We start from the raw sequence: 13,288 nt of genomic DNA on the forward strand, positions 1-13,288 counted from the left end.
GAAGTATTTAAGATCACGAGTGCTAAACCAATTGTCAGCTTCTGCTTTTTCACTAAATCTTGTTTGTTTTCACTGAAGCATGGATTACAAGAGGGTGGATTCTTATTGTCAGGCATGTTTAATATCTTTGTGTTAGCAGAGGTGTAGTCTTTACATAGGAAAAAACCCAAGGCACTGCATGAGCTGCTAAAGTTGATATTAATGTGGGATTTTATTTTTTTTTAATAAAACAACTTGCTCGGACTTTACTAACCGAACTAACAAACCTACCTTTTCTGGCTGGTGAAACTTTCAGCATGATCAAGGCTCTAAATTAAGTTCAGAAAGAAGTGGAACTCCAAAAAAACGCAAAGCCCCACCTCCTCCTATCAGTCCTATTCAGGTAAAGAAAAGACCAATTTTTAGATGCTATTAGGGGGTGAAAAGCATTATGAACATTATGAATGATGTGGGCTGGATTTGCTCTGTCACTGTTATTTTATATGCCTGTCTTACAATGAGTGCTTTTCCTGACATTAGGATGACACCATGAAAGCACATGTTGGTTAGGTTATCTAATCAAAATTGCTTGAAATACAGCATGGTCTAAGATACAACTGTACAAATTTTACTGTACAATTGCTTCTTCCATCTAAAGTTGAAGTTCTCCTGGTTTTGCCAACTTCCATAAGTAAATAATTATTTGTATTTTAATTATATATATATACGTACACATTATTATATGCATATATAAATCTGAAAGTAAAATACTTAAATAGATTTATAGAGTATCAAAATGCAGTTTAACAGTTAGGTTTAATGTTAAACTGGAACGTTACCTGTATAACAGCTACACTGCATATGTAATACTGACTCAGAAGAACACTGAATAATTAGATCTGCTCTTTGAAACTAACTTAGAGCTGTGACTTTATGTTAGTGAAGGGAAAAGTACTCTTTAATCTGTGTGTGTGTGTATATGGGCACATGTTGGAGAGGTAGTATGTATGTATGAGAGTTGTATGTATACATATGTACACATACCTATTTATATAAAATCTTTTACAGCTTAGTGATTTGTCCTCTCCGCACTCATCAACTTCAACTCCCATGACTGGAAAAGGGCAGGCTTTCTTTGCTGACCAAGTGTGCAAGGTATCCGTTTTCTGTTCCTATGAAGCTTAGGGAAGGAAAGTATAGTATCTTAATAATCTGTTTTGCTTAATAATCTATTTTGCTGACTGCAGAGTCTCCTGTGAATTAATTAGCTGAGTTTTAGGAACAAAAAGGAATCCAAATCTATTTCAATGTAATTTATAAAGCAAGTGTGGATTACTTTAATGTTTACTGAATATGTAAATAGAATTAGTCATAAATTAGTTAGCATTTAGGAATATGGTTATGAAAGTAAGTATTGATGCTGTGAGAGCTCATAACCTAATACTAGCAAAGTGCATGGCATTCTGCAATGCAAAACATAGAGAACCTTTCACCAAAAGGCATCAGGGAAATCGTTGAGTGTGCTCTGTCTGATCTTTACCTTATGGTGTTGAAGATTTTTTTTTTTTTTAAATACATGACAATATATTGCTATTATTTATCACAGGGGCTGCAGCCTTCCAAACTATCTATGAGATAGTTGCCCATATTTCATTAATATTTAATGAGAATTGGGCAATGGAACTTGAAGGGCTTTAGCAGGTGTCGTGCTTTAGCCCCAGCCGGCAACTAAGCACCACGCAGCTGCTCACTCACTCCTCCCTGGTGGGATGGGGGAGAGAATTGGAAGAGCAAAAGTTAGAAAACTCAAGGGTTGAGATAAAAACAGTTTAATAGGTAAATCAAAAGCCGTGCACAAGCAAGCAAAGCAAAGCAAGGCATTCATTCACTCCTTCCCATGGGCAGGCAGGTGTTCAGCCATCTCCAGGAAAGCAGGGCTCCATCACGCGTAGCGGTTCCTTGGGAAGACAAACGCCATCACTCCAAATGTCCCCCCTTCCTTCTTCTTCCCCAGCTTTATATACTGAGCATGACGTCATATGGTATGGAATAGCCCTTTGGCCAGTTTGGGTCAGCTGTCCTGGCTGTGTCCCCTCCCAGCTTCTTCTGCACCTGGCAGAGCATGGGAAGCTGAAAAGTCCTTGACTAGTACAGCAGCAACTAAAACATCTCTGTATTATCAACACTTTCTTCAGCACAAATCCAAAACATAGCCCCATACCAGCCACTATAAAGAAAATTAACTCTATCTCAGCTGAAACCAGGACAGCAGGCTTTGAAATACTGGCCACATGCTACAATTAAGCAAGACCCCAGAAAGAAAAGAAACCCACTTTTCCAGGCTTTATCCAGCAGGATCTATACTGTCTATACTTCTCTTTGGTGAACTGTCCAACTTTACATCTGCTTTCTGTGAAAGTGTTTTCTTTTGGTGTCTCAGCAGGAAGAATTCAGCTCCTTGCATCGAGATAATAAAGACAGACTGAGTGACAGCACAACAGGTATATAATAACACTTAATCCTTCTTTTCGTGTTTGGGTAGGTGTTTTAGGTGGTGTGAAATGTTGAAATCTGGTCAGAAATCCTCTATGCCTTTCCACTTAGAATGTGAGACACAATAAGTATTGGGAGTAATGTTTTGTAATTTCACTAGCAGCTCCCCACCAAAACCTCCTGCTTCTATTGGGTGATCTAACATATTTTTGGGGAAAGAGTTTCTAGGAACAGTTTGCTTGCTCACTACACTTAGTGGTCATGGGAACAAACTGTTTAATTTGAAATGTTAGAATAACTAACTAGCTAGCTAGCATTTCAGCTTTTTGAAAGCTTTTGAATCTTTTTTTTCTCCAAAGGTGCTGATAGTTTATTGGATGTGAGTTCTGAAGCTGACCAGCAAGATCTACTTCTGTTGATGCAAGCAAAAATTGCTTCTTTGACATTGCACAATAAGGAGCTGCAGGACAAATTACAGGTGGCATATTTTTGTGCTGTTCTAGTGCTCTCTTAGTCTGCTAGCAGAACAAAGAGCTGCTTACTGTTTTAAAGAGATGTACTGTGAAGATAACTTAATGAGCTTGTCGGTGGTAAGATCATGGAAACACTCTGCCCCAAAGGATTAAATCAGTGTTTTAATCTTCTCATTTTTCCCATAAATTACTGAATAACTTTGTTTGTTATGATAACCACATTCTACAAGATGTTGTTAACAGTTGTGTTAGCAGAATTTTAATTTGCATAGCTTTGATTATTAGCTTATGGAGATCAGCCCAGACTTTCAGAGGAGCTTGGCACTTACTTCCTTCTCTTGCTGTAGATGACTAAGTGGGAGCAGCTGGGTTTTGAATTTTTCTAAAACTTTTTTCCATGGTGCTTTAATTGTCTGTCTCTGTAGGATGTGGCAAGATTTCCTTGCTTACTCTATTCTAAAAAATATAATCATGTACTTGTTCTTATTGTGCGATTGTTTGGGTTTCTTCTTGCACAGGAAAGAACGCCTAAAGAAGTGGATTCAACCATAGAATCTTATCATTCAACCCAAACAGAGTTTGAGCAAACAGCAGATAGAAAAAATGAGTTCTCAGCTCAGGAGCTGAAGTCCACATTCAATGCCACCCAAATTCAAGAAAAGTTGACAAGCCCCAGTGAAATAAAAATGAAGTACCTCCAGGAAGACTTAAAGGACGTGCAGAGGAAATTAGAGAATTCTGAAGCCAAAAGAAAGCACATAGAAGCTCAGGCCCAGTCTGGAGTCCCAGAAACGGATCATTTAAATAGCACAGACATTTCAGAAAATGGTTCTGATCTTAACCTGAAGTTCCAAGAAACTCAAAACAGGTATGAGGAAGCTGTGAAAGAAGTTTTGAATGTACAAAGGCAGATGAAGCTGGGTCTTGTTTCCTCTGAAAGTGAAGAAACCAGTTCTGATCTGAGTAGGTTGAAGGTTACATGCGGAGAAGTTGAAATGCTTAAGCAAGAATTGAAGAGAGCGTTGGAGGAAAGTGAAAGACAAAAAGAGAAAGTGAGAGAACTACAGAAAAAGTTTGACGAAAGAGAGCAGAATGTGGCAAGCAAATTGTCTGTGGAAGAGTGTGAGGAAATGAAGAATTCCTATTGTTCAGTTATTGATAACATTAATCAAGAGAAAGCGTTGTTGATTGAGAGGTACAAAGAAGGGCAAGAGGAAATTAAAAGGCTACAGGACAAGCTGACAAATCAGACACAGTTGGAATCTAGTGCTGAAGCTGGAGAAATGAAAGATGCAATGCACAGAATGATAGATGAGCTCAACAGACAACTTAGTGAATTGTCTCAGTTGTACAAAGAAGCACAAACAGAGCTTGAAGACTATAGGAAGAGAAAAACTGTAGATGATATAGCTTTGGACTACATTCCTAGAGATGAACATGAGAAACTGATGCAGGTAACAAATTCCTTGAAATACAAAGCAGAGAATGAGTTATCAGAAATTAAATCCCAGTACACAAAAGTACTAGATGAAGCAGAAGAACTAAAGCAACTGTTAGACACTCAGAAACAAAACTCTTTGCCAATTACTGAACACCATCAGGTGATGAATGGACTCAGAAATACTGTAAGGGAAATGGAGGAAGAAATAAATGAACTCAAAGGACTGCTTACCAACAAGGAAAGTGAAGTAATAAACCTACAGAAGGAATTACTGGAAGAGAAAGCTGCAATTAATGAGGCAATGGTACCCAAGGCTACATATGAAAAGCTCCAGTCATCACTAGAGGGTGAAGTTAGTGTTTTGTCATCCAAACTGAAGGATGTAATCCAAGAGAAGGAAAATGTGTCCTTAGATGCTATGCAACTGAGAAATGAGGTTTTGCACTTGAAAGAAGAGAAGGAAGGTATGCATACTCTGCTTGAAGCAAAGGAACGGGAGGTGACTGGTCTTCACCAAAAGTACCATCAAGCTCAAGAAGATCTTCTTGAAATGAAAAGATATTCTGAAAGCTCATCAAAATTAGAAGAGGATAAAGATAAAAAGGTTAGTGATTCACTACAGTGGAGGGGTAGTACACAAATTGAGACTGCAAAACATGTTGAATGGCACATGGGTGACCTAATAAATGATGTTGTGTGAAGTGTCATAGTGTGTAGTAACTTTTGAGTGCATTTGCCCATCTAAAAATTCAGATATCAAAGTCAAAGAAGTTTTCAATATGTTTGACTTTACAGTTGGTTTTCCAACCCTGTGCAGATATGCATGATCTTTCCATTTACCTCTTTTAAGTTCTGCTTAGGTTGGGTTCACACTATTCAGGCAACTGAAGTCAAAGAAGTGGGATTTACAGCAGGAAGAGATTCCAGAGGAGACAAGAAAACAAAAGATCAGAAAAGAGCAAAAATTGACTATTGTGATTTTACTATATAATCTCAACCTTAGCTTGACTATTTTTCCTCTGCAACTACCATATCTGTCACTACAAATTTCTTTATAAAAAGCTATGTATTTTGCTAGCTGTGAATAGCTGGCCTGTTTGGTAAGTTTCTGTCTTGTGTTCAGCAGCAGTGTTTGTAAAGGTGGTAAATGCAATCCTTGTTTGTAAATATTGCTGGCTTTCAGAGCATTTTGAATTGACTAGGCTAGGAGGAGGGATAGAGAAGCATTCTAACCCTTTGCTTACATGATGTCTCTTTTTGTCCATTGAGTTTACATCTTGTTTTTCCCCACTTCTTAAATTTAAGTCACAAGTAACCCCAAGATGAGACCCACAAGAATACAGTATGCCTTGCAGATTTTAATGAAAACCTATCTTTTGCCTCCCTAGATCAATGAAATGTCCAAGGAGGTTAGCAAATTAAAAGAAGCATTGAACAGCCTTTCTCAGCTTTCCTACTCGACCAGTGCCCCCAAAAGACAAAGCCAGCAGCTGGAGGCATTACAACAACAAGTGAAGCAGTTGCAAAACCAACTGACTGTAAGTGTGATAATTTGTAAACCCACCATTATTCCCAGCTCTCTGAAGATATGCGTGCCATTCTTCACTCTGCCTTATTTAAAATAGAGCACAGTTAATGAGTACAAGGAAAGGAATTTTCATCCAGAAATTCTATAATTACTCTGTTTCTCTGAAACATTTAGGAATCTGCAAGTCACAAATTGCTCTTTAGAAATAGTCTTAACTACTAAAGCTGTTTTCCGCAATATATTTCCTCAGATCAATAGTGGAGCAAAATTCCTGTACTTGTAGTGGAATGTGGTGACCAGACAGGCATGCTGCTAAGACCCTGATTTGTGAAAAATATGGCCAGTGTTGCAGTGGATTTGTGTGTTTTCTCAAGAACATTCGTCAGCTGAAGTCTTTTGGGTTTTTAAGCTAAAATAAGCTTGACTTTCTGGAGGAAAATAGTCACTGAAGGTGTGAAGTTTCAAATCAAGCAAATCCATCTGTTTATAGGGAGCACAGTTTATTCTCTGAAATTTTGAACTGCTTAAAGTTTTTTTTCCTAGGATTGTACTTGTTTGTGCATGAAAGGTCCAGTCTTCTAAGCTGGGTTGAGTCATAATTGCTATTTCCAAGAGCTTGCCTGTCCGAAGGAGCACTTTAATTCACTGCTGAGGGGGAAAAGAAGGTACTGCCCACCAGAGGCCTTTGCTGAGAGCTCTGGAGTAACTCGGAAAAGAGGATTCCCAGCCTGACATGCTAAATGGCTTACCTGGTGTCTGCTTTCCTACCTTCCCCAGCAGACAGAAAGAAGAGTCAATATGCATATGGGCCAGAAAAATTCCCTTGCAGTGGGGAGAAATAAGTGGCAGACAGTTAAACACAGCATCCTGTCAGGGTGAAGGCCCAGACTGTTTCTTATCCTAGTCCACCAAGTCCAAAAGGACCCTTCATCTCCCACTGCTCAAGGACAAGCAAAGTAGTGTAAGGGGCAAAGATATGCAACACATTAGGAAAGTAGGTAGGATTTAAAACAGGACAGAAGCATTCTTTCCTTCTTGTAGGCTAGCTTCCCTAACAGCTTCACGTTTATTTGGAAAGATGGCTTCTGGAATGTGGCAGTCTGTGGTCATGAAGAAGGAGGTTGGCTTTCCTTGTTTGAATGTATAGTAATTAACTGAGGATTTCATGGGTTAAGACCTTGGTAAGCACCTCCTCTTCCCTGGGAGGGCATTAGCTGACAGATGAGTCACTGAATTCAGGGAAGAGCTCAGTTGCAGTTGAGGGTTGATTTGTCAGAATACTGTTGGCTTTCCTCAATTCTGGTTGCTGATAAGCTCCGAAGTAGAGTATGTGCTCAGTCCACATCTTTGCAGCTCAGCACTTCCTAGCTTCTTAGAACTGATGTCATCTCACCAACTTTTTTACTGGGATGGGTAGAATTACAGCGTTTCTGTGGACCACACTTCTGAGGAAATTATGTTTCAGATGGCTAGTGGGACAGTGCTCTCTGAGCTGGTTTTCCATGCATGCACAAGACTATGGTTTGTAATTCCCCAGAGCTCTCTGAATCTAGTTGGGGAGTTCTGAATTCAACATTTCTGAATGCCCTGTGACTTTCTGCTTAACTATTTTCTAGGAAACAAAGAAACAACATCAGGAAATTGTCTCAGTTTACAGGATGCATCTTCTCTATGCTGTGCAGGTATGGTTGCATATTGTTAGTTACGCAGTGTTGGTATTTTAATGAAAGATGTTTCTCCTGCAGATCTGGTAAGAACTTTGCATGTTTTATCTAAGACATCCTACCCAAAAGGTATGACTGTTAAAGCACAAATTTAACACTGCTTCCTTTTGGGAAATCGATCTGATTACTGTACCTTAAAAATAGTTTGTAAATCTTCCTAAAGAGTAGAGTGATGCTTGAATTCAATCATCTTTTCTTCTTTCTCCCCTTGTCTAGGGTCAAATGGATGAAGATGTCCAGAAAGTGCTTAAACAAATTTTATCAATGTGTAAAAGCCAATCACAGAAGAAGTAAACAAAAAGGCCAAGGAATACTCCCCATTTTTATTAATCCTGTTATGGGTGTTTATCTAGATTTGCCTTAACATAAGATTTAAAATTGGCAATTTGCTGCTTTTGTGTTATTGTGCTGTTTGTGAGGTGGATTTGTTTGTCTGTCCCTACCACTTCCCATGTGCATTTGCATGTGCAGTAACTAAACACATGCCTGCTTTTCATATCCAAAATGCAAGTATGTTCTTCAGACTTTTCACTTAGGCCACTCCATGTCATGTTTACCCTGAAAGTACTCTCTAGCTTCCTCCAATAGAGGGAGGTTAATCTAGAGAAAAGCGCTCGTGTTTCCTGGGTAAAGGTGAAATTCTCCATAAGGTCTTCTGTACTGTTTATAAGCTGCATCTTGTTATTGGGGATTAACTTAGTTGTTTTATGTTGTAGCACTCAGATTCCTGACATTTTGCCATATGCAGTCTTTGCAGAGCAGAAGTGAGCCTTGCAGCAGTGAGCAGAAGTTAGATATTTATGGTAAGCCAGAACATCAAACACTTCTTAGCGTAATACTATTTAAGATTAACACACCATAAGGTAGCTGTCCCAACCCATCCAATGCACTGAGTACACAAAAATCATACCATGCTTCATAGTTTCCTTGAACTGCCTGGTAGTGGAATGAAACTATTTCAAAAGGTAAAGTCATTAGTTTATTGAAGTTCTGTACGAAGCAGTACAGAAAAGTCTGTATAAACAACCCTTTATGATAGGTTTAGCTGTCTATGCAAGTGTTGGCCCTGAAGCTCAGGAACAAAACCAGAACATACACTTTAGACAAGGGATTCTAGTGAACACAGGATGTTTACAGTGAATGTCAATGCCTCATAATTCCTAACCTCACTTTTGTAAAGATCTTCTCTTCAGTATATTTTTATTGGCCCTCTAATGAATTTTTTGTAACTAAACCATTTTTTCTACATAATGTTTGCATTAAGCTTATTAACAAATATTTTTAGGTAATCGTGTTTTAGAGAGTTTCTTTTTATACCCCCAAGTATTCAGTAATAGTGAAGCACAGTGAAGTGATTTCAGTTTCAGTAAAAGATCTGTATGGAATAATAGACCTGTCTGTCAGTGTGGTCCAGAGCAGTGAAGTGTAAAATGCAATTCAGCCTGCTGTTTCAAAAAATGTAGAAATGATAGGTAGAGAACAGCAAAAGGTGTCAAAAATTTCTGCATGTTGTTTCTAGAGGCCATGGGGATCAGTAAAACCTTTGTCAGCACTTTTAAATTTAAAATAAAATAAAAATGCCTGATATGGTATAGGATAAAACGATGGAAAAATGTTTCTAAGCACACACTGCACTTGAGGGTACAACCATTCTAACTAGCTTGCAACTTCACTATGGTATTCGTTTTATTCCTGTTAGGGGATATGTCTCTAATAGAGAATCTTCCAGAGCTATATAATCTATGAATTTTATATAGAGTCTTAATATGACAAGAGTCAGCAGTGCCTCAGGCTGACTGGACTCATAGTGCACTTATATCAGACAATTCCTAACCCTGGCAAAACTAAAATGGATTTTAAAAGCAAAAAGAAAAATCACACCTTTGCATCAGTTAGACCTTGGTGTTACCTTTCTTGGGTGGTTTAACGAATGCCTGCTAATTTTGAACAGTATTTTATAGTTAGATGGCTTTGAAAATGCTCCAAAGAAATGTGAAAAGAATTTTGCTGCAGCACTTCGAAATGAACAACAAGACTTTAAGCATGCTAATGCTGCAAAGTATAAAACTTGATGAACCATTTTGTAGGTTGCCTGATGGATTTAGTCTTCTACTTTGTTTTGGTTTGTATATTTATTACAATTATCTTTGTGGAATATTGAAAATTATATACTACAGCATAGCAAGTTTCTTTATATGTAATTTGCAAGAAGTTTCCTTATGCAGCAAATAAACTATTTCCAATTTTTTCAACTTTGTTCTTTTTGTGCCTTCATTTACTTTTTGTATTGCAGGAAATCTCACTACACTGTTTTAACATAGTGCAAATATCTTCTATATCTCATGTTTAGATAGCTGTCAGATAACACCAGGTTTTCCTCCCTGAAATTGTAACTTTCTTGATCTGTCAGGTAGAACAGAATCCACTCCAAACTCCGTGCAACCAGTTTTGCAGATTATGCCTTCTATCCGATTGCTAAGTGCAGAGCCGTTTCTCACATGGTCATCTTGCTAGAGGTAATACAGTTTTCCCATTCGCCGCTGGATGCATTCCAGCTAAGTTTAAAACTACCTTAGAGCAGTAGCACAGATTGGTGAGGTCCCACAATTTTTCAGAACTGTGGTTCTCTATCACTTAGCACTTCACTCCACACACAGAACTACAGCGAAAGTATATATATGTGTATTATGCATATGGATATATGGCTATGTATACTTATCTTTAAACATAGCAATAGTTACACAGTCAGCCCCATTGCCTTTTGTCATCTCTCCCTCTCCTGAGTTTTATTTGAGAAACTAGTTTTTCAGTAACTTATTTGCTAATAATATCTTCCTATCTGGGGGTGGAACACACAAATGGCAGGAATTGCACCTCTTTTGGTTAAATCCTAGGGGTCAAGTAGCTCTTTAGCCTCTTGGAGAAAGTTTCTGTAAGCTACTCAGTACTGGGTTTCCTTTGAAGAAGGCTGCTGACAAACGGGTATGCAGAATCTGTTCATGGTGAGATCACCTCACAGGGCAGATCACACCTGCTTTGATGGCTTTTGTGCCATCACAAGCAATGGGCCTGCTGCCTGGTATCTCCCATCTGAATTGCTATTTGTTTTCCTTGTGGATGACCAGACGCCAGCTCTGCTGCATAACAGATTTTTTTTTTACGGGCAGACCTGTGACATTTCTGCATTTTGCCTTCCAAGTTGGTTGTTGCCACATTCGAGTAAAAGTGCTTCCCAAGCATCGCTGGTCTGGTGGTTATTTATTTCTGGTGTCCTGCACGGGCAGTCATGGCAGCATGGGTCTTCTCCTGGGCAGCATTTTTATAGCTGATTTCTTCCCCCCCGCACTAAGCATGTGAGTGCTGGGGATGAACAATCCTCTTACCAAACTCACAGACAGCAGGTCGCACACAACACAGATAATTTGGTCAGACCACTCGGCTTGAGCGTACTGGCTCTTCTCACCCATCCCATGCCCTGTGACAGTAGAGAATAGTGACACGTGCTGGCAGCAGACTTCAGAGAGCTGCGAGGGGGTTGAAATTTGGGAGGAGACATCTGTTTAGACCTGCCTTAAGATCACCTTTTTTTTCTCCCCTCTTGCTGGAGAAAGAAAGTGTGAGTCCCTCATTATTTGGCATCTGGCTGTCACAGGCTCCCTCTTTTGCCAGCCTAGGTGGGCATGAGAAGATGATGGAGAATGAAGTGATTCAGGAGATTTCAGCAGCCATTGGGAGGCTTCTTGTGCTGTGCCTCCCCGACGGACAGGTCTTGTGGCTTCAGCAACGCGTAGTGGCACGTAGCCAATAAGCGAGCTCAGGGGTGGCTGACACTCTTGCATGAGTCTGGCTACCTGGGCATGCTCCACACCAGCAGGACAGTAGCATCCTCTTGCTCCTTTCCTCACCGAAGTGTGTGTATGCTCCCACTGTGGCTTGTGGCTATTTCCTGCTCACAGGTCCCCTGTGCAGAAAAGGAAAGTGGTCATTGGTCCCCCTGTACCTAGTTTTGGTACGGTTTGGGTTTTTTCTGCACAGTCCTACTTCTGGAGGACTTAGAGCATCAGTATCATTCCCCTGAGGCTGGCTTTTCAGATTAATAGATTGGGAGTAACAGAAATGGTTGCCAGATAGTTTTTTCGTGTACCTCACAGATAGAGGCACAAGGTAAGAAGCTAATATTGCCCCATGCTGGCTGAGCAGGGGGGTCAGTGGTGGCAGAAGGGCCCTGCTGGTCTTCCTTCCACCACTTCTCTGGTCAACTAAGTGACGATGTGCTACGTGTCAGCACCAGACAGCAAAAGCCAAGGGAAGACCAAGCTGCTGTGTGCTGCAGTAAACCACAGCACAGTGCCCTAGGAGAAGCAACCAAGAGAGGACTGGTGGAAAAGCTGGCTTGAAATCATTTGGCAGATGCTACATCACTACGTGGCGCTGCGATTTAGCTTTAAAGCTCACTTCGCATCATGTGAGATTTCCTGAGCCATGGCTGGCTGGCTGTCTGGGGGAAGGAGGTAGGTGGTGTGTGATTTCACTGCTCTGAATGTTTCAGAGCTAAATAAATTACTGTTGCTATACGCGTGTTGTGTTTAGAACATAAAAGCTGCTTTCTGGGGAGGCTTTGGCAGTGTGGGCTACCAGCCTCGAGTATGCAGGAGGGAGGAGGATAAGCAAGGAGCCTGGAGGTCCATGTGGGCCACGGGGAGAGCTGCCGTCACGGCAGTGGAGCAGGGGTGTCCACATGAGCCTTTGCCCATCTGACCTGCCCCAGGGAGGCTCCGGCTTGCGTTGGGCCAACCAGAGCATCCTGGGGCTTTCTCCATGCTGATGCCAGCCTTCATCTGAGCAAAAAGCAGACACAAAAGGCTGAAGCAATCTGCCCTTAAACATGGCACAGACCCATGTGCTGCAGGGAAGAATCGCTGGCTCAAGCAGTGTGGTCAGGCCTCCCAGTATGGGGCAGGTCCTGGAGCAGAGGCAGCCTCTTGCGGCTTCGGCTGCTTGTGGGGCCGAGTGCTCAGCCTGCTGCTGCGGGAGGTCTTGGGATCCAGGCTGCAAAGCAGTTGCGCAGAGGGTCATGGTGCTGCATGTTGAATAAACTCATGGAAAAGCTCCTGGAGGAGTTAGGTGTTGAGGTTTCGGGGTAGCAGCATAGGCAGACGTGATGTAACCCAGCACACACACTGCAGGCACAAGCATAACCCAGCAAATTTTTTCAAACACATAGGAACGGGTGCAAGGCTTTCAGGACAGATCAGTGGTTTAAATCCTCTATTCACTGTGGTTTTGGTCTGCCACAGGGAGCACTATAAGTGTTCCGAATTTAATGTCAAGCCACAGTTCAAGAGTTTGTCTAAGTACCATGAAACCTTCATGTACAGCAACTGTCTAGTTCTGCAAATGTGGGTCACTGTGGGTGCTCGTGGGTGCAAGCCAGCTCTCAGCAAAACGTTCCATAGAAGTGAAGTTTCCAAAAGCTTTTCTTCATCCCTGCCTCCTCCTCCTCTATTTGGATCCTTCATTGATCCTTTTGAAAATAAGTAACGGAGATACTAAGTATGAACTAGAACCATACTTATTTTGGGTTTATGTCTATGTTCTTCTCAGGGCAGTAACATTAATTCTCCTCATGCTAACAGTCATTTCCATAAAC

General features: G+C 40.8%; 1 protein-coding gene across 8 annotated transcripts in view; it reads left to right on the forward strand.

Moving 5' to 3' along the window:
- RAI14 (retinoic acid induced 14) overlaps positions 1 to 9,886 on the forward strand; it is an 85,814-nt gene extending 75,928 nt beyond the window's left edge. The window contains exons 11-18 of one of the 8 annotated variants that reach the window (XM_075488563.1): positions 296 to 382; positions 1,048 to 1,134; positions 2,399 to 2,480; positions 2,832 to 2,950; positions 3,464 to 4,990; positions 5,775 to 5,924; positions 7,531 to 7,596; positions 7,855 to 9,886. In XM_075488563.1, coding sequence (XP_075344678.1) covers positions 296 to 382; positions 1,048 to 1,134; positions 2,399 to 2,480; positions 2,832 to 2,950; positions 3,464 to 4,990; positions 5,775 to 5,924; positions 7,531 to 7,596; positions 7,855 to 7,932 — 2,196 coding nt within the window. In that variant the 3' untranslated portion in view covers positions 7,933 to 9,886. The remainder of the gene's footprint in view (positions 1 to 295; positions 383 to 1,047; positions 1,135 to 2,398; positions 2,481 to 2,831; positions 2,951 to 3,463; positions 4,991 to 5,774; positions 5,925 to 7,530; positions 7,597 to 7,854) is intronic. The other 7 variants (XM_075488564.1, XM_075488565.1, XM_075488567.1 and 4 more) reach the window with 7 other exon arrangements.
- The last annotated feature ends 3,402 nt before the right edge of the window (positions 9,887 to 13,288 follow it).

Source organism: Mycteria americana, chromosome Z (genome assembly GCF_035582795.1).
Source record: "Mycteria americana isolate JAX WOST 10 ecotype Jacksonville Zoo and Gardens chromosome Z, USCA_MyAme_1.0, whole genome shotgun sequence".
NCBI classification, from domain to species: Eukaryota; Metazoa; Chordata; class Aves; order Ciconiiformes; family Ciconiidae; genus Mycteria; species Mycteria americana.